The 23851-nt window shown below is 52.8% G+C and overlaps 1 protein-coding gene across 1 annotated transcript in view; it reads right to left on the reverse strand.

The window, feature by feature from the left end:
• Window positions 1–23851, reverse strand: part of PCCA (propionyl-CoA carboxylase subunit alpha) — a 274548-nt gene that overhangs the window by 24122 nt on the left and 226575 nt on the right. Inside the window, exon 21 of the mRNA XM_056109803.1 lies at window positions 22648–22701. Within this exon, the coding sequence (XP_055965778.1) occupies window positions 22648–22701 (54 nt within the window). The remainder of the gene's footprint in view (window positions 1–22647; window positions 22702–23851) is intronic.

Raw genomic sequence — 23851 nt, forward strand, 5'->3', positions numbered from 1 at the left:
AGATGCGCTGGGCATGCAGGGCGGCAGGGAGGGGCTAAGCTAGCACAGAACCCCGGGATTTCGCGGCAGAGCTTGGGAGAAGTCGGGGAGATCTCACCGACGCTCTTTGTACTAGTTCTGCAAATGTTCTGGAAGTCTTATGTCAAGGGCAAATAAACAAACAAAACGTTTCGACTACAATAATCTGGTGCAGATTTTCCTCGTGCGTGGACAGAACCGGAATGGGTGGGATGTAGAACAGGCGGGAAGCGCTGGGCACGGAGCAGAGGGGGACCCGCCGCGGGGCTCTGCACAGCGCTAATTGGAAGTTGGCAAGGGTCCAGGTGAGTCCCCCACCCAGGGCGGTCAGCGGCGCTGGGCAAAGGCACTTTCTTGGCGGTGAAATCGGAACGCCATGGGGAAGGCTGAGCCGGGAGGTGGCCACACGCCTTTGTCCCAGACGCCAGCGGCAGCAAACCCACCCCCAGGGCCCACGGATGGGATGGCCCCACGACACCATCCTGGGCCCACACCTGCATCCACACCCGAACCCAAACCCAGACCGCCTGCAGAACCTGCGTACATACACACACCCACATACACACACACACAGACTCTCACGCACGCACACACATGCACACATGCATGCACATGCATGTGCACACATACATGTGCATGTAACAAACACACATGCAGTCACATACACACACATGCACACACATGTACACACATTCAGGCACACAAACCCCAACCACTGGCCCCGCCCAGCACAGGCTCATGGAACAATGGGCAGGAAGGGGAAGTCAACCTCAGGGCTGAGTAGATGTGGGCACCCGGATCAGCCCCTCCAGGCAGAGGAGGGTGGGGACGGGTCACAGAAACCCTCCCAACACAGCCTGTCTCCACAGACGTGGGGCTCCTTATCTGCCAAGTTAGTGGGTGACTGGTGGAGTAGCCGGGCTCTGGGGGCTCAGCTCCTGAACCGGGGGACCCTGGTGGGTGCCACCTCTGCCCTTTGGGGCAGATTTCCAGGGCCCTCCCAGAGGGGCAGCAGAAAGGTCTTGACAGGGTCGGAGCGATAGGACAGCAGGAAGGGCGTTTGCCTGGCACACGGCTGACCCGTGGTCCATCCCCAGCATCCCAGATAGACCCTGGCACCACCAGGAGTGAATTCTGAGTGCAGAGCCAGGAGTGACCCTGAGCATGGGCAGGCATGGCCCCCAAATGAAAGGTCTTGACCCACCATGTCCCCTCAGGGACAAATTGCACCCCCCCAGCACCCCTAAGAGCAGAGTCCTCTGAAATATGTGCTGAGGAAAGAAAATATCACAGGATTTTACTGATTTTAATTATGTTGGGGGGTTTTCCACGTGGCACACAGGAGCTCCAAGGCCCCTCCCCAGGATTCCAGAGAACAAGGGTCAGTGTGAGGGCTTGATGCACGTGGCCCGCCTGGGTTCCATGTCTGGCTTTGCAGGATGCCCTGAGCATAGAGCCAGGAGGAAGCCCTGAGCACTGCTGGGTGTGGTGGCAGTGTAGGGATGACCCTTCCCAACTCCCTGTCCCTCACCACCTTCCGGGCAGGTCGCAAAGCCCCAGGTGGCACCTCTGTTGAGGCTCCTAGGCACTGTCTTATTTTATCTTAATTATTTTTTAAAAAAATATTTATCTACTTATTTTGGCTTTTTGGGTCACACCCAGTGATGCTCAGGGCTGACTCCTGGCTCTGCACTCAGGAATCACTCCTGGTGTTGCTCGGGGGATCATATGGGATGCCAGGGGTGGAATCTGGGTTGGCCACATGCAAGGCAAACACCCTTCTCGCTGTACTATCGTGTACTATTCCTCTGGTCCCCTGCGTCTTATTTTAAAAAATAAAAAGAGAGGAAACTTCAGCAAAATACTTATGTGTGGAAGGGGTTGAAAAGAAAAGCATCTTACAAATGCAAACAAGTTGGGGAGTGACCCTCTCCCACACCCGCACCCTCGGCCCGGCCCTGCGGAGTTACTGTGGGAATGACAGGGACAGCCTCGAGTCCTTGGCTGCAACAGTGCCATCCCAGTCTCTGGGCAGTGGGCAGACTGGGCTTCCCTCTCCTGGGCGCTGCCTGAAACCAGAGGGTGGGGGGCGCCTTGGGACTGGCTCTGGGCTGTGTAATAGCTGCCCACTCTCTCTCTCTATCTCCCTCTCCCTTCTCTATCCCCTTTTTCTCCTATCCCCCTCCACTCTCTCTATCCCCTCCCTCTCCTCTCTATCCCTCTCTCCCTCTCTTCTATCTCCCTCTCTCTCCTCTCTATTCCCCTCTCTCCTTTCTTTCCTCCCTCTACTCTCATTATCCCCTCTCCTCTCTATCCCCGTCTCTCTACTCTCTCTATCCCCTCTCTACTCTCTATCCCCCTCTCTCTACTCTATCCCCCCTCTCTTCTCTCTCTCTATCCCACCTCCCTATCATTCTCTCCCTCTCCTCTATCCTCCTCTTTACCCTATCCCCACTCTTCTCTCTATCCCCTCTCCTCTCTCTATCCCCCCTCTCTCCTCTCCATCCCCCCTCTCCTCTCTATCCTCCCTCTCCTCTCTATCCCCCCTCTCCTCTCTATCTCCCTCTATCCCCCCTTTCCTCTCTATCTCCCTCTCCTCCCTCTCTATCCCCATCTCCCTCTCCTCGTGATCGCCCTCACTCTACTCTCTCTCTAACCCCTCTCTATCCCCTTCTCTCTCCTCCCTCTCTCTCCCCTCCAGTTTAGGCCACACCTACAAGTGCTCAGGGGTCAGTCCTGGCTGTGCTGGGGGCTGACACCTAGTAGATGTCAGGGACTTGGTCCAGGGTCATCACGTGTAAGCCCAGTACCTTTTGACCTCTGTACTATGGCGCTGGGCCTTGGCTTCCGGCCTTTTCAAGGTAGAAGTAACAGCAGCAACCCCGAGAGGTAGATTCCTTGCACGGCCAGAACAGCTGTGCTGAGTGTCCAGGGGGAGCACTTGAGGCCTGGGACAAAGCCTGCTAGTCAGCCCAAGACTAGATCTTAGGGGGACGCTGTCCCAAGCAACTGACTACAGGGTCTGTGGAGAAGGCGGGGTCAGTGATGTACTGCAGGGGATTCTTTCATTGGAGGCCTCACCCGGCAGTGCTCAGGGCTTACGCCTGGCTCTGTGCTTGGAAATCACTTCAGGTGGGGTGTGATTGTGTAAGGCAAGCGTGCTGCCGGCTATAGCGTCTCTGCAGCAGGCCTTAGGAGTTTCTCCTGGGTTCCGTCTATCTACCCGACATCGAGTCCCACAACCATGTCACAAGTGGGTCTCACCCGCTCCCTCTGAGGGAAGAAAACCCATGGTAGCTATGCACTGGGACACCAGGTATGGCTGGGGGGAGGGTTGTTGCAGCCCGGGGTGATCACCATGGCCCCCAAGCCCAGTCTGGAGGCTCTTTCGTTCCTTCCTTGGCACCCTTGGTTTTTCGTGTGTGTGTGTGTGTGTGTGTGTGTGTGTGTGTGTGTGTGTGTGTGTGTGTGGAGAGGCCCCACCTGCAGACTCAGGGCTGGCCTGCAAGACAGTCAGAGGGGCTTAAAATAGGGCCCCGGTTCCAACCAGACCCAGACACCAAGGCGAGCCCCAGAGGCCAGAGGCCGGACACTAGCCCCTCGCGGCCCCAGGGAAGCCACCCTGAGAATGGCAGGAAGCTGCCCCTCTTCGCTCTGGGCCTTTCAAGTTTCCTGTTGATTAATGCCCGGAGCCCAGGGCTGCAGACAGACTGACGGACGGATGGACAGATGGGGCCGCAACCTTTGAAGGCGGCTCAGCCTGGGCGCCACAGAGGCCGCCGCGGACCCCGGCTTCCCCTTCCTCCCGGGGTTTGTTTTCCTTCTATGGAACCTGGATTGGGGGGGGGGGGGCGGGTGGGGCAGGAGAAGGTGCCCATCCAGCGCCCTCCAGTGAACATGCTTGCCTCCCAGGCTGGGCAGGTACCGTCTGGTGGACCCTGGGCTGCATGGGGGACCAGAGGGCAGGTGGACGGGCCCTGATGTGGGGAGGGGAGGGGCAGCAAGGGCACCTGAGCTGCCATTTGATTGGTTTGCTGTTGTTTGTTTTCGCCTGGGGGCCACAGCCAGCCATGTCCAGGGGTCACTCCTGATGGAGCTCGTGGAAGCATCAGAGATGCCAGGGATGGGACCCGGGTCTGTGCAAGCAGGGCAAGTGCTCTGTTCGAGACTGAGCCTCCCCACCGTCCCCCCCCCCCCAACTTTCCCATTTTCCCCTCCGTCCACCCCATGGCGGGGTGACGAGTTAAACGTTCAGAGGACAACAGGAAGGAGGGATGGGGGTGGGGGTGGGACCCGCCAGACCCATCTTGGCTGGAAGAAGGCCCAGAAGGGAAATGACCCAAGGCCACGGTCAGGGACAGGGCTCGGGCTCCGGTGCTCGGGCACCAGGGCAGGGGGCGGGTGCTGGTCTCACTGTGGCGGGGAGCGGCGGGAAGCTTTTTAAAATCTAGAAATACATCAAACGGCGAATGCAGATTAAGCAGGGCGGCTCTCGGCTGCGGCCTCACTTTTGTTCCTCCTATAAAGACTCGGACGGGCCTTCAGATCACAAAGCGGGTGGACTTTTAATGATGGATTAAAAATTATGAAAGTGGAGGATGGCTCGTGCATGCCGTCCTTCTTCTCCTTTTTCTTCTCCCCCACACCCCTTTTCAGGGATGAAGGCAGGGAAAGCCGTCTAGACCAAATCTCTCTCCTGCCGACCTTCAGGTCTGCTAGGGAGCCCCGGAAGGGCCGAGGGCCAGCCAGGTGTGGCCGGGTCAGCCCCTGGAGTCAGCAGCAGTACTGAGAGTGTCCAGGAGACGGCCAGTGGCACCCGAGGGGACTGTGCTTGGAGGGCCAGGGACCAGCGCCTGGAAGCAGAGGCCACCTAAGCCCAGTCGGGCCATGTTGCTGCTTCCAGGGGGACAAGAGGAATTGGAACTCGAGAAGTAGCCCACACACACCTCCCCCCCCCACCGTCCAGCTCCCTGTCCTTGACTGTACCCACCCCTTGCCTCTCCCACACCCCAGGGCAGTGTCCCCTCAGCCACCTCCATCCTTTCCCCCTGGGGACAGGGACACAGGGAAGGGCCACAGGTGTCAGCCCTGGCAACCCACAGGGCCCTGAGCCCCAGCAGGGATGACCACTAAGCAGAGCTAGGAGTGGCCCCTGTGAACCGGTGTGGCCCAAATAGTGAACCCACAACTCACAGGGAAAGTGACACCCTCGGCCGCCAGCTCCTGGGATGCTGATGGGGGTTCTAGTCCCGACTGGCAAGGTGCAAGGAGGCCAGAGCCAGATGACCCCCACCACCCTACCCACAAGACCCACACCCAGGGACTTCTCGGTGGGGACAGCCTGGCCAAGAGAAATGAGAGTAGGCAAGGGGGCTTGCAGGAAGCCCCAGTGGCAGCCGGCGGGTTGAGAAGGGGGCTGCACTTCTCCAACCCCTGCTGAGATCCACAAACCCACTCTGAGCACCCCCCCCACAAGCGCCCCCTTGCCCTGACTCAGTCACCTGCTTCCCTTCACTGCAGTAAAGCAGGACCATCGTCCCCAGCCAGCGTGGTCAAGAGCAGCAGAACTGCAGGTGGGCGCTTGCCTCGCGTGCAGCTGACCCAGGTTCGACTCCCAGTGTAGGATAACACTGTTTTGTCCTTCCTGCATAGCCTCAGGTATCACTGTATCACTGTGTCACTGTCCTCCCGTTGTTCATCGATTTGCTCAAGTGGGCCCAGTAACGTGTCCATTGGAGACTTTGTTGTTACTGTGTTTGGCATATCAAATACTCTCGGTAGCTTGCCGGGCTCTCTGAGACGGGCGGAGGAATCGAACTCGGGTCGGCCATGTTGGCTGCATGCAAGACAAACACCCTACCGCTATGCTATCGCTCCAGCCCATAGCCTCAGGTAGTTTAAGTTTATTGGGTTGCTCCCATTACAGTGCTCCCATTCCTCTGTTTTTTTTGTAACTTCTTTCTTTGTGCTCTGTTGACTTGTAAATATTGTTTTTCTCTTCTCCTTAAGTCCTCTGCATAGTTTATTCAGAGCAATGTCCATACAAAATATGGACACAAGAAGACAGTATATGCTATGCTTTTTTTATTTTAATGCTATGCTTTAGTAATGTGACTCTCACTGATATTTCCCTCCTAGACCTCTGTTCTCTCACTTAAGCCTCAGCTGCCTTTACTTCCTAGCGCCCCCAAAAGCAGGGTCCGGAAGAGGGACTGGATGGAACCAGGGCAAGCGGTAAGCTATGTGCTACCCTGGCATTGAGATGGACCTGGCCAAAGTGCCCTAATGCTTAACTATAAGTTAAGAGCTTGGGCATGGACAAATGCTGTCATGATCCAAAAAGTAATAACTAGATTTAGACCCTGCTAGGGTTAGGAATGATTAATCTGGCCTGAGCCCTGTAGTCTGAGTCTGTGGCAAGATGTTCCCAGGAGAGCTGCCCTACAAGCCTCAATGGTATCTCTTTTTTTTTTTTTTTGGCTTTTTGGGTCACACCCAGCAATGCACAGGGGTCACTCCTGGATCTGCACTCAGGAGTCACTCTTGGCGGTGCTCAGGGAACCATATGGGATGCTGAGAATCAAACCCGGGTTGGCCGCATGCAAGGCAAACACCCTACCCACTGTGCTATCGCTCCAGCCCCTCAATGGTATCTCTTACTGTGTCCATACAAAAATAACTATTATTGAGATGTTGATAGAGTTATTGGACTGAGAAAAGGAGAAAAACACCTTAGGAGGTATTTTGCCCCTGGGCAGTCAGGAAGGGCTTTAGAGTACCTTTTAGGTGGGCCCTCAGGAGGGGCTTTCTTATGTTGATTTTGCTACCTGACTGGGTGCAGTGTCAGCCCAGAGTGTTGGGTTAGAGAGAGAAGAGAGCTAGGGAGAGAAAGATAGCAGAGTGGCAAGATGGACCACAGAGAGAATAGCAAGGGGGACAGAAAGAGAAGAATGTAGAAGAATACAGGAATAGGCACGTGAAGAGAGAGCGTGCCCAGGCTGCGAGATGGAGCGGAGAGGTGAGCAGGAGAGACAGGAGGAGGCAGGAATGAGAGGCAGTGTGAGACTAGAATGGGAGGCTCAGAGAGACTGGGGCAGGCGTGAAGAGAATGGAATAAACATCATCTGATCAATCAACCGGCTTGGCCCTTGTTTCGTACAACCATCTGCCCCACGGCCCAAGCTGCCCCGGCTGGGTGAGTGGCCCGGGGTCCCCTGAACCCGGGCGACTAGGGAAAGAGCTGTTGGGGGGCCCCCTGGCCGCCCCTAAAAGAGATTATACACCCCAACACCCCATATATTCCCCCTGAACCCGGCCGGGAAGGAGCCCTGAGCACAGAACCAGGAGTGAGCCCTGAGCACTGCTAGGTAGAGCTAAAAATATCCTTTGGCCACGCATCTTTCTCTTTTTTCTTCCCATTTAAAATTCCACCCCATTTTTATTTGATGTGCCCTGACTGACAGTCCCGTTACCACAAGCTTCACGCGTACATCCTCCCCACACCACAGCGGCCCCCACCCAGGGCACCTGCTTCCCTCGGCTCTATCCCAAGGACCCCTTCCCTCTCCCACCACTTAAACTCAATTCTGCAGACCAACTCTCCAGTACTTTTGCTTTCAGCTATTTGTTGCTCTTAGCACAGCGGGTAGGGCGTTCGCCTTACAAGCGGCCAACATGGCCGACCCGAGTTCGATTCCTCCGCCCCTCTCGGAGAACTACCGAGAGTATTCGATATGCCAGACACAGTAACAACAAAGTCTCCAATGGAGACGTTACTGGGCCCACTCAAGCAAATCGACGATCAACGGGAGGGCCTTTACCTTTACCTTTTAAAAAAAAAAAGAATTTTTTTAAATTGAATCACTGTGAGACAGACTCTTACAAAGCTGTCCATGATTAGGTTTCAGTCACACAGTGTTCCAACACCCGTCCCTCTTCCAGTGTACATCTCCTACCACCACTGTCCCCAGGTTCCCGTCTATCACCCTCCACCAGCAGCCTGCCTCTATGGCAGATACTTTTCTTTCCTCCCTCCCTCCCTCTCTCACTCTCTCTTTCTCCTTCTCTGCCCTCCACACACTTGTGGTAGATTCTGAACACTGACCAGTCGTCCTAGCTGACCACGCATTTCTGTTTCCCTGTGGAACAATTTGGGCAAAGGTAGTCCAGGGTCTCTGTGTGGTGAGAGAAATCACAGAGCCAGGTGGCAGCCCTCCCCCTCCTGGGACCACAAGGCTCCCGATGGTCCCGCCATGTACACATGCTCTATGACACCCCTCAACCAATCACCTGGATTGGCTATGGATGCTAAGACATCATCAGCTTCCGGCCTGACAGCAATCCCGCCGAGGACTCCACATCCTGCCTGCACAAAATACAGCTGCAAGGGCCTGAAATCAGGGCAACCTGCGGTCCTCTTGCCTAACTCACTAAATTGAGGCCTGCATCAGTGGTCCTCAGAAACAAGGAAGCATCTAGACAGTTAGCGGGATCTCTAGAAAGTTCCACAGTAGCCCATGAAAGTGCATGGGTGCAACTTTACTTAGAGTGTGAAAATATATTTCTAGAAATGTTCCTTAAACTTATGGAGTGATATTTTGTCAGGAATCAGACTGGGTGCCAGGCAAGCAGCTTCTGACTTCACCCTCCAAACAGGATAGCTCATGAGGTCGGCAGTATCCTGAAGGCCGGGAGACAGGCCGAGAGAGAGGGAACAGGCGAGGATCAAATTCTGAGATATGAAACAGTGTCTTCTGCCTGACTTGTAAAGCAGCTGTAAACAGTCTTCCTTTGGCCTTCAAGAATAGTGCCAGTCTATGGGAAACCAGGCAGCTGTCCTGCATCCCCCGGCCCTGCACGGGCGTAATCTCCCCGTTACCAAAGCACCAACTACCCTGTCCATGCAAACAGATGGTTAGTGCATAGTTGACTTGAGTAATAACTATCACACCCAGAACCAAAGCCAAAGAAGAGAGGGAGGAGGTCACCACCACGGGAAGAGACCTAATTCCGAAGACGAGGCTGGGCAGAGGCTTTGCGGGGGGGGGGGGGGGGGGGGGGGGTTGTTGGAGCACAGGGACGCACGCTGGAGCTCAGGGCTCCATCCCCAGCACCACCTGGCTGCCCGAGCACCAGGCCAGGAGTGGCTCCATCCCCTGCCACCACCAGCCAAGGTCCCCAAATCCAATACACACTAGAAGATGGAAATGCTGAAACTCCCTTTTTAAAAGGGAGGTGAAAAGTGCCACACTTGAGAACCCAAAGTTTCCCTCCAGCCCAGCCCGGCCTGCTGAGGAAAGGTCGACTCAGAGTCTTGGATTCTGCCCAAAGAGGAAAGTAAGACAAGTGTGGGGTCTGAACACAGATCAGGCGCAGGGAACCTCAGCTGCCTCCGGGGGGAATGCGACTCTGGCCCTGGAGTCTGGCACTGTCCCAGCCCTCAGGCATGGTTTGGCATGGATGCTGCAGTCAACACTCACCCAATGGATGAGTGAGGGAGTGAAGAAATGAATGAATGGGGGAGGGAGGGAATGGATGAATGGAAAAGGAGTGGATGAAAGAATGGATAAGGGAGGGAGGAAATGAAAAAAATATATAGATGAAAGAGGGAATGAATGAATGGGTAGATGAGGAAGTGAATGGATGAAAGAGGCAGTGAAGGAAAGAATGGAAGAGGAGGGAAAGGAATGAATGGATGTATGAATGAGGGAGGGAATAAATGAATAGATGATTAAGGGATTGAATGAATGAACAGATGAGTGAGGGAGAGAATGAATGAATGGATGAGTAAGGGATTGAATGAATGGATGAGGGAGGGAGGGAGGGAATGAATGAGGGAGGAAATGAAAGGATGAGTGAGGGAGGGAATGAATGAATGAGGGAGGGAATGAATGAATGGATGAGGGAGGAATGAATGAATGGTTGGATGAATGAGGGAGGGAATGAATGAATGGATGAGCGAGGGAATGGACAAATGAATAAAGGAGGGAATGAATGAGTGTCAACTCATGCAGTAGGACATGGCGGGGAGGGGAAGCAGACCCTCCACTTTCATCTCCCCACTTCTGCTAATTCTGAGCTAGTGACTCGGAAAGATACTTAATATGTTTTTCCTTCTTCACAATATTAGTGCTAATTAGATACAGTGCCAGTTACTCGAGCTCCGACAAACATACGCAGGTGGTCCTCGGCGCGGGATTCCTGGTGGAGGATCGAGCATTTGAAGCTTCAACAAATATTTTCCTGGAGTTTTCAAAGCTAAGCACCAGTTCACACATCCCATAAGGAAACTGCCCAATAATGCTCAAAAAAATATTAGCAGGTGGCTTAAAGCAGTTTTCTACAAGATACCTACAAAAAAGAAATGATACAGTGGTCCCTGCACCCCCTCCCCCAATTCTACAACGACTTGCCCGTACTGTGTGCATGACCATTAAAAAAAAAAAACCTGGGAAACAAAAGGAACCGCTTAGCTCAGTATCAAAAGCATTTTACTGGAGGACGGAAGAGACAATGGAATAGAAAATATACATTAATTAAAATGTATGTGCTCTGCCATCTCATTAGCACGGTTGTGTTCTTCCATTTTTTTTAAAGAGAACAAAACACAGTGAATACACACTTTTTGCATTAATTACGATTCCCAGGAACGAGGAGGAATCCCGCGCAGGCAGAGCTTCACTGGAAATGAGACCAATACTACAGCGGGGAGTGCGTTTTCCTCGCACACAGCTGACCCAGGTTCGATCCCAGGCATCCCATATGGGTTCCCTGTGCACCACCTAGAGAGACTCCTGAGTGCAGAGTCAGCTGTGACTCAAATACCACCCACCACCTGCCAAACAACAACAACAAAAAAGTTTTAAAAATAAAGAAACGAGTCCTGCCTCTCCACGCTCCCACCCGGAACAGCCAGAGACCCCACAGATATGGAGACATGCGAGAAAACAGAAAACACATGTTTGCCCCAAGACGCCTGGGACCGTCCACCGCGGCTTTCCCCATTTTACTTATTTATTCTGGTTTGGGGGTGGTGGTGTGCAGAGGTTACTCCCAACTCTGTGCTCTGATGTTCCTCCTGGCAGTGCTTTGGGGATTGCTAAGTTCTCTGGCCTTCAGTGTCCCCCCTCACAAGGGCTAAAGAGCCGGGAGGCCCGACAAGGCTGGAGGGAAGCAGGGGGTGCTGGATTCCCTGCTCCCACGCACCATCAGTATTGCGAACCCCAGGCCTACAATCCAGACAAAAGATAATAGATCATGCTGAGTGAAATGAGTCAGAAAGAGAGGGACAGACATAGAAGGACTGCACTCATTTGTGGAGTCTAAAACAATATAACATGAGGCTGACACCTAAGGATAGTAGATACACGGGACAGATAGATTGCTCCATAGCTGGAAGCCTGCCTCATGAGCTGGGGGAGAAGGCAGCTGGAATAGAGAAGGGATCACTAAGAAAATGATGGTTGGAGGAACCAGTTGGGATGGGAGATGTGTGCAGAAAGTAGATAAAGGACCAAACATGATAACCGCTCAGTGTCTGTATTGCAAACCATAATGCCCAAAAGTAGAGAGAGAGAGTACGGGGAATACTGTCGGCCATGGAGGCAGGGGGAGGGTGGGGAAGGGAGGGTACACCGGGGAGATTTGTGGTGGGGAATGTGCACTGGTGGAGGGATGGGTGTTTGATCACTGTGTGACTGTAACCCAAACATGAAAGCTTGTAACTATCTCACGGTGATTCAATAAAATTTAAAAAAAAAAATAAATACAATACAATATTATTAAAAAAAAAAAAAGACAACAGACCTACAAAGCCATGTGATGGGAGACTTCCCAGCCTTGCTGGGGAGTGGAGGAGAGCGGCTTGTCACCCTGCCTTACCGAGACGTGCTTGTCGTCACCCAAGTGTCCACGGCAAGCAAAGGAGCCAAGGGAATGTGAGGACGCCAGTTACAGACACGGTGGGGGCAGGCAATGAGCAATGGCTGCAGCGGGGGCTGAGCTTCTCCAGGGCGCCAGGAGGACCCTGGAGCTCAGCATGACATGCGGCTGTGGTCCGGGTCCCCACAGTGCCCCCACGCTGTCCTGGGGCCTAAGGCCCAGCCCCCAGGAGCCTCTGATGGTGGTGGTGGCCGCCCCACTCTGACTCTGACGGGGCTAAAAGCCACAGAGCAGGGGCTGGAGAGGACCCGGGTCAGGGTGCTGAGCCCAGTTTAATCCCTGGCACCCCACAGAATTCCCCGAGCCCAGAAGTAAGCCTTGAGCACAGTTGGGTGCAACCCCTGCACACCCCGCCCCTAACAAAACCCCACCAAACTGGACATGCTTCAGGAGGACTGGAGTCTGGGACTCAGCGCAGCACCCCAGTGCTTCCTTCTGGCTCCGTCCCCAGGTACAGATTCAGGCCAGAATTTAGCACCCCTGCTGCCCGTCACCCCTGTCGGGCCCCCCGGATATGGGAGGGTTCTATGGTGTGCGAATCTCAGTAAAATGGTTGCTAACGGGAGCAGGAAGCAGCTGTGGGAAACACCTCTATAGATGGAGCAATAGAGAAAGGTGAAGGTGGCCAGAGAGACTCGGGCGCTGGGGTACCTGCATGGCGCAGGTTGGTCCCGGCACTGCACCATCCCTGAGCATCACCAAGGTGCAGCCCCAAGGCCCCTGGACATGACCATGCTCCATGTTCTCTTTGGGGCAAACCCCCATGGGTTAGTTGGCAGAAAACTGTCGTGAGGGCCCCCAGACCTCCTGGGCTCTGCTGGGATGCCACCGCCCAGTAAAAAAGAGTGGAGAGATGCCAGTTGTCCAGAAGGACACACATAACGGGGGAAGTAGGAAGCGGTCATCCACCCTGGGTGGCATCAAGGCTCAGCAAATTGCTGGCGACCAGGTCAAGAGAAACTGCACTTTCTTCCTTTTCTTTTTCTTTGAAGGCACAGAGGGATGTGGGGGGAATGGAAAGGTCACACCCTGCAATGCTCAGAGCTTACTCGTGACTCTCTGCTCAGGGGTCCCTCCTGACAGTGCTCTGGGGACCCTGTGTGTTGCTAGGGATTCAACTGGGTCAGCCCTATGCAAGACAAGAGCCTTCACCCCGTGCTCTCCCTCCTCCAGGCGCCCAGAAATAACTTGTTTTGCTGACCCAAAAGGAAAGCGTGCGACTCTAACTCGGAAATCCCACAGACGTCCAAAAACCTTATTTGCATCTGAAATGGAAGACGGTAAAGGCGCGTCCTTCCTTCCTAGCAGTTCCAACCTATTTTGGACAGATATTTATTAAATATTTATTAAACTGCCTGCGCTTGAAATAATACTATAGACCCCCGAAAAGAAACAAATATGAGCAATTCAATTCTATACCTTCTGTTCAATAAAACTCGCTTCTCCAAGGCAGGTGGCACGGAGTGCTCACCCCAGGGGGTTAATCACAATTCCCTTAGAATAATTGAAAAGCATCTGCATTCCCCCCCCCCCAGAAAGCAGGCACATGAGCGCGCGTGCGCACATGCGCACACATACATGCACACACACACACACATGCATACACACCACACTCACGCATATGTACCACACACACATACACACATACACAAGCAGCGGGCAGACACACACACATGCACACACAAGCATGCACATACACCACACTTAATGCATACACACAACACACATATATACACAAGCACACATACATACACAAGCAGCATGCACACACACAAGCATGCACACACACCACACATACACGGACATATGTGTATATACAAACACACGTATATACACTAGTACACACATGTACATAAACAAGCGGCACTCACACACACACACACACAGTCACAGGTAGCTGAATGTTTTGGTAATTATTGGCCTGAGGCTGCCACAGCTCAGTGTTCCCCAGAAATGAAGTGGTGGGGTGCAAGATGGTGCCAGTGATGCAAATCCCCACCTTCAAGCGAGCTTGCAGTCCCAAATGGGGTTCTCCCAGCCCCAGGCTATCTGATACACCTGGGGACAGTAAGAGATGTCAGCTCTGGAAGATTCTAGCATCCTGAAGGGGTAAAGTCAGGGGCCCAGCTGAATCTCAGAAAAAAGGCTCAAAAATGCCCAGACTAGACGAACTTAAGTTGCTCAGTGGTGGAGCGCAGACACCCCTGTGCTGTCAACGGGACGTGACCCAAAAGGGGCAGTGCTGTGGGGTCCAGGCGCCGGCTTGCACGTGGCCTTCCCTCCTTCCATCCTGACCCCTGGCACTGCAAGGGATCCTCCGAGCACTGCCAGGAGAGCCCAGGGTGCAGCGTCGGGAGGAGGACATGAGCACCCCCCTCACCCCTCCAAAACAGGGCCTTGAATCGGGGCCGAACCTGAACCCCGAGATTCTGACAAGTACGTGCGGGGCCAGCACCTCCAGCTTCCTGCGGGCTGGCTCCTACCCAGCCCACTTCAGGAGGCACCCGGGGCCCGTGGGTTCCCACAGGGAAACCCCCACACCTCGCTGCAGAGCGGGGGTGCTCACTTTCACCACTCACTCGCCGGAGCTGCAGATGGAGTGGGATCTGGGAACATTACAAAACTGACCGCATCGCAGCAACGGAAGGCACTCACTCGAACCCACTTCCCTCTGCAGATAGCAGCAAGGTGCTGGGACCCTCTGACAAGATCCCAGACAAGTGGGGGGCCGTGACAGCATGACTGAGGTCGCACGGAATGAGCTGCCTGTGGTCATGCAGACCACAGACGAGCTGAACAACAGCTAACAATGTCCCTTTCTCCTGCATGCCTCTGCAGTGAGGCAAGGAACCCCTTCCGGCAGTCACTTCCTGGGACCCCTTGGGGTCCACTCTCCCCTTCTGCACTCTGAAGCAGTTTCTCTCTCTCTCTCTCTCTCTCTCTCTCTCTCTCTCTCTCTCTCTCTCTCACACACACACACACACACACACACACACACACACACACACACCGCTCCATGCAGAGCAAACACCAGCCTACATATCACCCAGAATCTGTTATTTTGGTATGTTTGGTTTTAGGCCATACTTGGTGATGCTCAGGGGTCACTCCTGGCTCTGCTTGGTGGACCATGTGGGGTGCCAGGGGACGGAACCCAGGTCAGCCACATGCAAGGCAAACAACGGCCTCCCCGCTGGACTACTGCTCCAATCCATGTCACCCTCAATCTTTCTCCAGACCTGAAATTTCCCCTTTGGCAGTTTTCAGCTTTAGTCTAAAATAGTCCCCCCAACTCCAGACTACGGTGAACTCACCCTTCTTGGGGGTTAGTGAGCCTGAGCAGCGCTGGGGTCTCAGGAAGTGGCTCGGGGGTGGACGTCCCCCTGGAGTTGCTGCGCCCTCAAATCTGCTTTACGGCCAAACTAAACCCACCAGCGATGATGGGGTGATGTCCTCCTTTCACACCCCGTGGAATCCGGAGAAGGAAACTGGTCCTCTGCTTGGCCTAACCCCCCAGCCCCCACCCTTCTGCACCTGGAACTTCTGCCTGTCCCTCACACTCCAGCCCGTTCTGAAATGATGGTTCTGGCACAGGTCACCCTGGGCGGTGTCTGGGAGCCATTCCCAGCTGCTGCTCAGGGCTCATCCAGGTGGGGCTCGGGGGCCCGAGGGTGCCAGGGTTCCCATCAGGGCTTCTGCAGGCAAGGCCTGTGCTCCAGCCCTGTGCGGGCTCTGCCCCCCAGAATCTGGTTTCTGGATTGTGAGCCTGGGTCCTTTGCAGGGGCTAGTCCCTCTGCCTGAAATGCCCTTCCCTTCCCTGCAGGAGTGTCTGTGGCGTATCTGCTCTCTCTCCCAGAGCTCCAGGCTCGGGTGCGAGAGCCCAAGCACTCCCCCTGCCCCACCCAGACCTCTATGAAGCTCCAATGACAGGACTATGCAGACGGCAGGTGCCGGCGCTGCAGCCCCCTCACTCAGCCGTGCTTCCCGCCGTCAGGGCCTCCCGTTTCCTCCGACTGTCCCTCCCGTGCCAGAGAATCCGTGGAAGGCCACTGCTGCCCACATGTCGGAAATGCCAGCTCTGAGCTATGCTCCTGAAGCGTAAAGAAACGGATGTCAAAGCCTATGAAATGCAGGAGTCTTTTGTGGTTGTGTTTTGGGGGTCACACCCGGCAGCACTCAGGGATCATACCCTGTACGGCTCCGGAGGACCATACGTATGTGCTGGGAATGGAACTCGGGTCAACTGTGTGCCGAGCAAGTGCCCTCCCCACTGTGCTCTCTCTCCAGCCCCCAAATGCAGAGTCTTAATCGCTGAGTCTTAACACAGAGTTGTAACCATGTGACTCACACTCATCACGGCAGGATGCTTGCTTTTACTGCGCTACATTCAAATGTTCTCATCCACAATTCCACAATTCTGTCTGAAGAAAGTTCTAGGGGTGCCTGGGTGAGAGGGAGCAAGTCTCAGGGACAATTCAGCCACGTGATCTGTGAAGAGATGAGTAGAAGGCAGCCAGCGAGAAGCCATCGAGGGAGGGCTGGATATGGAATCACATGTTAAGAAATCCCAACAGACCATCACCCCATTGGTCCTCAAACTCCACTCGGGCAGACAAGGAGATGGACAGAGAGTGGACAACAAGGCCAAAGGAGATTTGAGGCAGGTCAGACCCGAGAGGCGGACTGCATATCAGGGCTAGAGAAATTCACAGTAAACTATTCCCCATTACGTAGAATCACAGTGTGTGACGCCCTTGACTTCTCCAAAGAGTGCTGATGCAGGAAAAAAACAAAGGTGGCCAGCCTAGCTCCGTTGGGGCAGGAGCGGGGGGCGGGTGGGGAACACACTCCAGGGCCAATCCAGGCTCTGCACTCAGGCATCACGGCTTGAATTGCTCAGGGGACCCTGTGGGATGCTGGGGATTGACCTGAGGTCAGCCACGGGCTACGGGCCAGAGCTTACCCCGCAGTCCCATCTCTCCAGCCCTGACAAATTCAGACCTTTCCCTAGGCCTGTTACTTTTGCTTTGACCCAAGTGGCAGCTTAATATGAAAATGTTTGCACAAAAGTGGATGGACATGGAGTGAAAGTGAAATGCTAAGTGAAATGAGTCAGAAAGAGCGGGACAGACATAGAAGGACTGCACTCATTTGTGGAATATAAAGCAACATAATGGGAGACTAACACCTGAGAATAGTAGAGATAAGGACCAGGACGATTCCTCCACGGCTTGGAAGCCAGCCTCACATACCGGGAGAAAAGGCAGCTCAGATAAGAGAAGGGACCACCAAGCAAAGGATGCTTGGAGGGCTCACTCGGGACGGGAGATGCGTGCTGAAAGTAGACACTAGATCGAACATGATGGCCACTTAATACCTGTATTGCAAACCATAGCATCCCAAAGGAGGGAGAGAGAGAGACTTAAAGGAATGTGCCTGCCATAGAGGCAGAGGAAGCAGGGGAATGGGGGTTGGTGGTGGGAGGGATACTGGGAACATTGTTGGTGGAGAATGAGCACTGGTGGAGGGATGGGTACTCAACCATTGTGTGACTGAAACATAATCATGAAAGTTTGTCAGTCTGTAACTGTATCTCACGGTGTTTCATTAAAAATCTTATTTAAAAAAATGTGATTTATCCTAGCAGAGAGTTTTCAGGTGTAGAACTTCCTTCTTTTGGGGTGATGCTTCTGGACCTATGAATATGAATGATGCCAATCTGGGGTCCTGCGATGGCAGATGACAAGATGCAGCCCCAGCCTCAGCTCCTGCTAATTAAACGAATCAATTAAGAGCCTCCAGTTGCCAGCGTGCGGCGGCGGCCCGGCGGCGGCAGTAACAGCCCCACAGGGAGGTCTTTTCCGGCATTAAAATGCTGTCCTCCACAACTCCATCTGATATTATTAGAAACAGTTATTTGTGTCTTGCTGTCATATTAGGCGCAAAGGCAAATTATGGAAACATGCAGACCAGAATGGTCCCAGTATGAGATCAAGGTTGGGTTTTCAGCCTCCAAGGGAACAATTGCTGAAACTCCAAAGTTCCCCAAAGTTCTTTAATAGAACTGATAAATCTATCCGCACAGCATCCGCTTTGGACGCGAGGTGAGGGTTACCGATTTCCATACGTTCCCGCTAAGCTGATACAATTCCACCCGATGAATTATCATATTAAGTTTGCCCTCCTGAGTTAAACTGATGGAGTTCAAAATTGTTTTCGATGGTTGTCATTAATCGCTGTTACGTCGTAAATGTAGCCTTTGAAATCTAATTGTGCCGGTGCCGCGAGGGCCTTATTAATAGCGTTCTTAATGGTAAATCTTGGTAAAACATGTTTATTCTACTGGTCGCATCACTTGGGCTTTCGGGGCTAATAAGAAATAAAGTATATTTATTGTCAATAAAAAACTTAATTTAAAATGTATAATTTGAGATTTAAATTAGCTGATGAACTTCAGGATGCTTCGGTTTCATTAAGAGCCCTGGCTAAGCTTCAAAGACATATAATTTGATAGTTCCTCGCTCGGCCTTGGGTAAAAGCCAATCGTTATGAAGAAACTGTTCAACGGAGACTAAACTTTTTTTTTTCTTCTCCTTCTTCTTGACAATATGCATTGTTTCTCCGAGGAAGAAAATTAACCATCCTACCGAAACATGTCAGCCTTACTTAAAAAACACCAGTAAGCAGTAGTACAGCACTTGCCTTGCACACAGCTGACCTGGTTCAATCCCGGGCACCCCATACGGTCCCCTGAGCCTTCCAGGAATGACCCCTGAATGCACAGTCAGGCGGAAGCCCTAAGCACGGCTGGGTGTAACCCCCAAACAAACAAAAGCTAAAAAAACATAAAGGGTCTGGAGAGATAGTATAGCAGGTAAGGTGTTTGCCCTGTATATGGCCAACTGGGGTTCATCCCTGGCATCATATATGGTCCCTGAGCCTGCCAGTGGTGATCCCTGAGCACAGCTGGGTGGCACAAGCACACACACACACACACACACAGAGAGAGAGAGAGAGAGAGACAGAGAAGAAAAACAAATGACGGTCCTCATACAGAAATTGAAACAGTGGTAATTGCTGCATTCGTAAAGCATTAACAAAATACACATCCCTGAGTGAAGTTTAGTTCAAATAAGGGATACTATTTGGGTAAAACACTGCGCTCCCGTGTCTAGTCTGTGACTTGCACAAATACAGAGGCTCACCAGAAAGATGCAAACCAACAAAACTCAGACAATTTCCACTGTGAAATGGGCGCAGACAGGCCACGCTGGGACATGGGAAACCGAGTATCCAGGCTTGAGGCCAGAGTCCCCGCTCCATCTTCTGTTCAGGCCAAACCCCAGGGGAAGCACCTACAGGTTCCGCTGGGGAGGTAATGGGCTTGTGGTGAGACTCTGAGGGAGAGGGAGCCAGAGACCCCAGAAGCCCAGCTCCTCTGCATGAGGGAGCCGCCCGCAAACGCGGGATAGGGGCGCCTGGACCCTGGGCTTCTGGGCTAGCAGCACCACGAGAAACCACTGTCCTGCTACACTGCCAAGCCCGTGTTGCTCTGCCACAGCGCTCAGAGATGACCGATGAGAATTGGGCTTCACAGTGATTGCACCAGAGGCACGTCAAAGGGTTGGAGCGAGAGGACATGGGGAGGAGATGGAGAGGTCATGGGGAAGGCATCAGGAGGGCATGGGAGGGCATCCGCCTTGCATGTGGCTGACCCAGGCTCAATCCCTGACACCCTGTAGGGTCCCCAGAGCACTGCCAGGAGCAATTTCTGAGTGCACAGTCAGGAGTCTGAGCATCACCAGGTGTGGCCCCAAAACAAAAAAAAAAAAAATAAAGACAATTCATCCTTTATCGAGTACTCGGAGGGTGGCGAGGCTGAGAGGGACCAGGCTTTGCAGTAGGTTTTAGCCAGAACAGCCCTCCCGCCCCGGGGCTCACTCTTGTCTTTGCTGGAAGGAGTGTCCCCAGGGCTGAGCAGGTGGAGACTGGCCTGACAACTGCCATATGGGGGATGACAATGGGGGAATTCCCAGGGGAAACGGCCGGACTCAAGCCAGGCACCAATAAGCCGGAGTCCAGGAAGAAGCGGCTGTTTGCTGAAGCGTAGCTGTGGGGAGATTCATTTCCCGGCCCACCACACATGCCTGCGATGCTTTTGAGACACTCCAGCATGTCCCGGATGCACCAGGATTGCCCCCAAATCCACGTCCCCTTCCAAAATGATTTGGAAATAGGATCTTTGCAGACAGACCTGGTACGACTGACTCCTATGGTTGGACAGCACCATGCGTGCTGGGGTCTGCGTGAAGGAACCCACGTGGGCAGAGGAGGAAAGCAGGGGAGGGGACGGGGCGGGGGGGGGGGGGCAGCTACACAGGAAGCAAGGCCTGTGCCATGCGGCCACCGCTGGACACAGGGCGAGGAGCCTGCCTGGGCTTCTCCAGGCATCGCCAGGAGAAAGCAGCCTGCCCACAGCCACCCAGCAGATTTCTGCTCTCCTGCACCCATGAGTGTGTCTGAGGTCACCCACCCCGGGGTGACCTGTGGCCTCCCAGGAAGCTAACACAGTCCTGCTCTAAGTGACAAACTTAACACGCAGTCAAGTTCATAAAGCTCTATGTAAAGTGACTCCAAGGGAAGCTCTGTCACTCCACAGGAACATCCAAGGAGCCGAAGCGATAGGACAACGGGTAGGGCATTGGCCCTCCACACAGCGGACCCAAGTTCAATCCCCGGCATCCCATAAGGTCCACTAAGCACCGCCAGGAGTGATTCCTGAGTGCAGAGCCAGGAGTAACCCCTAAGCACCGCTGGGTGTGACCCCTCAAAAAAAAAAAAGCAAAAATCTGGGGCTGAAGCGATAGCACAGCAGGTAGGGCATTTGCCTTGCACGTGGCCGACCCAGGTTCGATTCCCAGCATCCCATATGGTCCCCTGAGCACCACTAAGAGTAACTGCTGAGTGCATGAGCCAGGAGTCACCCCTGTGCAATGCCTGGTATAACCCCCCCCCAAAAAAAAAACAAACTCGCAAAATCTGTTTGAAAATGGTCACTGCTTCAAGCCAGAGCTCAAAGTGGCCTTTTGTCCGGCAGTGAGCAAGCAGGGTCTGAGGAGCCAGGGGCAGCTTCCAGTGCATGTATCCACTCACCACCACAGTGACTCGTGGCTCGAGGTTTTGCTATGATGAAACACAGATCTGCCCCCACGTGCGCAGGGTAACCCCGACCGTGCTGGGGTTGATCCTCCTGCATGCAGAGTGTGTGTCTGGCTGACCCCTCCGGCCCCGATCTTACATATTAAACAATATTTTATGTGTGTTTAATATATAAAAAATCAAAAAGAAAGAAAGAAAAAAAAATCTGATGGTCAGACTTCTTCATCAAGATCACGAACGATCGGTTTGAGGCTCTTCATGTTCCCAGAGCGAACAGATGCCATTGGGCTACACTACCACGCGACAGGGACAAATGGAGACGTTACTGGCGCCCGCTCGAGCAAATCGACGACTAACGGGAAGTTAAGTGATTAAGTGATTAAAGAAAGAAAATTTTGAAAAAGAAAAAGTAAAGAGCAAAGCAAAGCAAAAGGTTGTTCACTAGAACAGCAAGATTTGGGGGTCACCTAAATACCTAACGGTTGAGATTCGTGTGAAAAAGCGTCATTAGAATGCTCTGTTTATTGATAATGATGCTTTGAACCACCTGGCCCAAACACTGAACCATGAGGTGACACTGGCAAGCTGAGTATCACAGGAGTAGTCCCTGAATTTCCATCCCAGCACCCCGGAAATATAAAGAAAAATAAACAATAGACAATTTAAATGATGCCTATAACTGTTCTATGGCATTATGGAGGACTATTAATAGATGAAAATACTTCATGGGGTCAGAGCTTAGTGAGCCTGGCACACAGCTGACCCAGGTCAATCCTCAGCATCCGACACAGTCCCCGAGCCCTGCCAGAGTGACCCCTGAACACAGAGCCAAAAGTAAGCACTGAGCACTGTAGGTTTGGCTCACTCCCCCACCCAAATAAAATAATTCATATAGAATGGAACACGATTCACACATGGAAAAATAATAAAGGTTAAACTTGTGGTTAAATGTTATTAAAAATATGAACCCGGTATTTCTCTGATGGAGAAAGCAAGAAAGAAAACGTGGATAAATAAATAAATGGCATCATTTTTAAAAGTGTTATCGGACGATCTTATTATGAAAACAGAGAAACTTTTCAGTTCCAAAAGAAAATATTCAAAATACTCAACAAACTGCAAATAATTTTCAAGGTGATTTTCTTTGGGAGGAGTAGGAGGTGCGGGCTGGGGAGAAAGCTGGTGAGCCGGGGCACAGGCTTGGCACATAGAGGCCTGGTCTCAGCCCCAGCACCCACAGTCCAACAGCATCCCTTGGAGAGCCCAGAGCACTGAACTAGGAGCCACATGCATCCACCCCGGACATGAGCGCATACACACACACACACACACACACACACACACACACGCATGCACACACACACACATGCAAGAAATACAAAAACTAAAGGACAACAGAGAGAGAAGGAGCAAAAATCACTGCCTCTTGAGAATTCCTTTCCGCCCCCAATTGCCTGCTTGATACACAACATTCGACAGCCACATCAGGCCCCGGGGAAGCCTGAGGGGACAGGCGCATCTCCTACTCACCACCGTGCCCAGGAACTGAATGTTCATGCTGCCGCCGGGGTCCCGAGACAGACACTGGAAAACAGAAAAAAAAGAAGAGAATGAATGCACGAGCTGGACACACGACTCACAGCGGTGCTTCTAAGGACAAGACTGGGCTCCCGGGATGCAGCCCCTGAAGCCAGCCCCTGAAGCCCGACCCACAACACTCACCCCCACCACAGGAGGAGATGCCCGGGGCGATAGCAGGAGGGCAGGAAGGAGAGGATCGGCTGACATTTATTTACTGTTCTGAGTCACACCCACAGCAGTGCTCAGGACTTACTCCTGGTTCTGTGCTCAGGGATCTCTCCTGGCAGGGCTTGGGGTGGACCATATGGGATAGTAGGGATCAAACCTGGTAAACCACAAGCAAAGCAAGAGCCCTCCCCGCTGTACTATTGCTCTAGCCCCCAGTCAGGCATTTCTGCAGAACAAGTCACACCCCAGTATGGTCCCTTGAGCACTGCCAGGAATCATCCCTGAGGTGCAAAGCCAGGAGTAACTCCCGAGCATCTCCAACTGTGGCCCCCAAATAAAACAAAACAAAAAAATCAGATGTAGGTATGACAAGATGACTTAAAAAGGCTGAATATCGGGTCTGTGGGCAGGAGGCCCAGGTTACTCCAATGTACTTTATATCTGTATCTAAGCATATATGTGACATATCAAAAAAAAATGCCTAGTGGGATAGAATAGAAACTTGCCCTTTGTGTCCCAAGGAGACTTAATGAAGAAGTTGAACCTTATAGATGCAGCATTTGCATGTATGAAAGCCTCTCGACACCCAGCTTCTCGACAGCACAAATCACTCAGCATCCCACCAAAAATGGGGAAAAAGAATAAAATCTTTAAGCCAAAATTCTGAACCTGTAATTTCTATTTTAGTCACCCATGTACCCATTTATTCATCCACTAAGGCATCCATCCACCCATCACCAATGTCCTTCCCATCATCTATCCATCCATCCGTCCATCCATCCACCATCTATGTCCTTCCATCATCTATGCATGCATGCATCAATCATCTATGTGTCTAGCCATGTGTCTATTGATCCTTTCCACACATACATGTATCCACCTGTCCATGCATGCATCCATCTGTATAGCCACTCACCCCTCCACACATGCATCAATTAAATATGGGGAGAGAGTGCTGCAAGCTGATTTAAGATCCACTCTCCCA

This window comes from Sorex fumeus, unplaced genomic scaffold (genome assembly GCF_029834395.1).
Source record: "Sorex fumeus unplaced genomic scaffold, SorFum_2.1 ptg000008l, whole genome shotgun sequence".
Classification (NCBI taxonomy): domain Eukaryota; kingdom Metazoa; phylum Chordata; class Mammalia; order Eulipotyphla; family Soricidae; genus Sorex; species Sorex fumeus.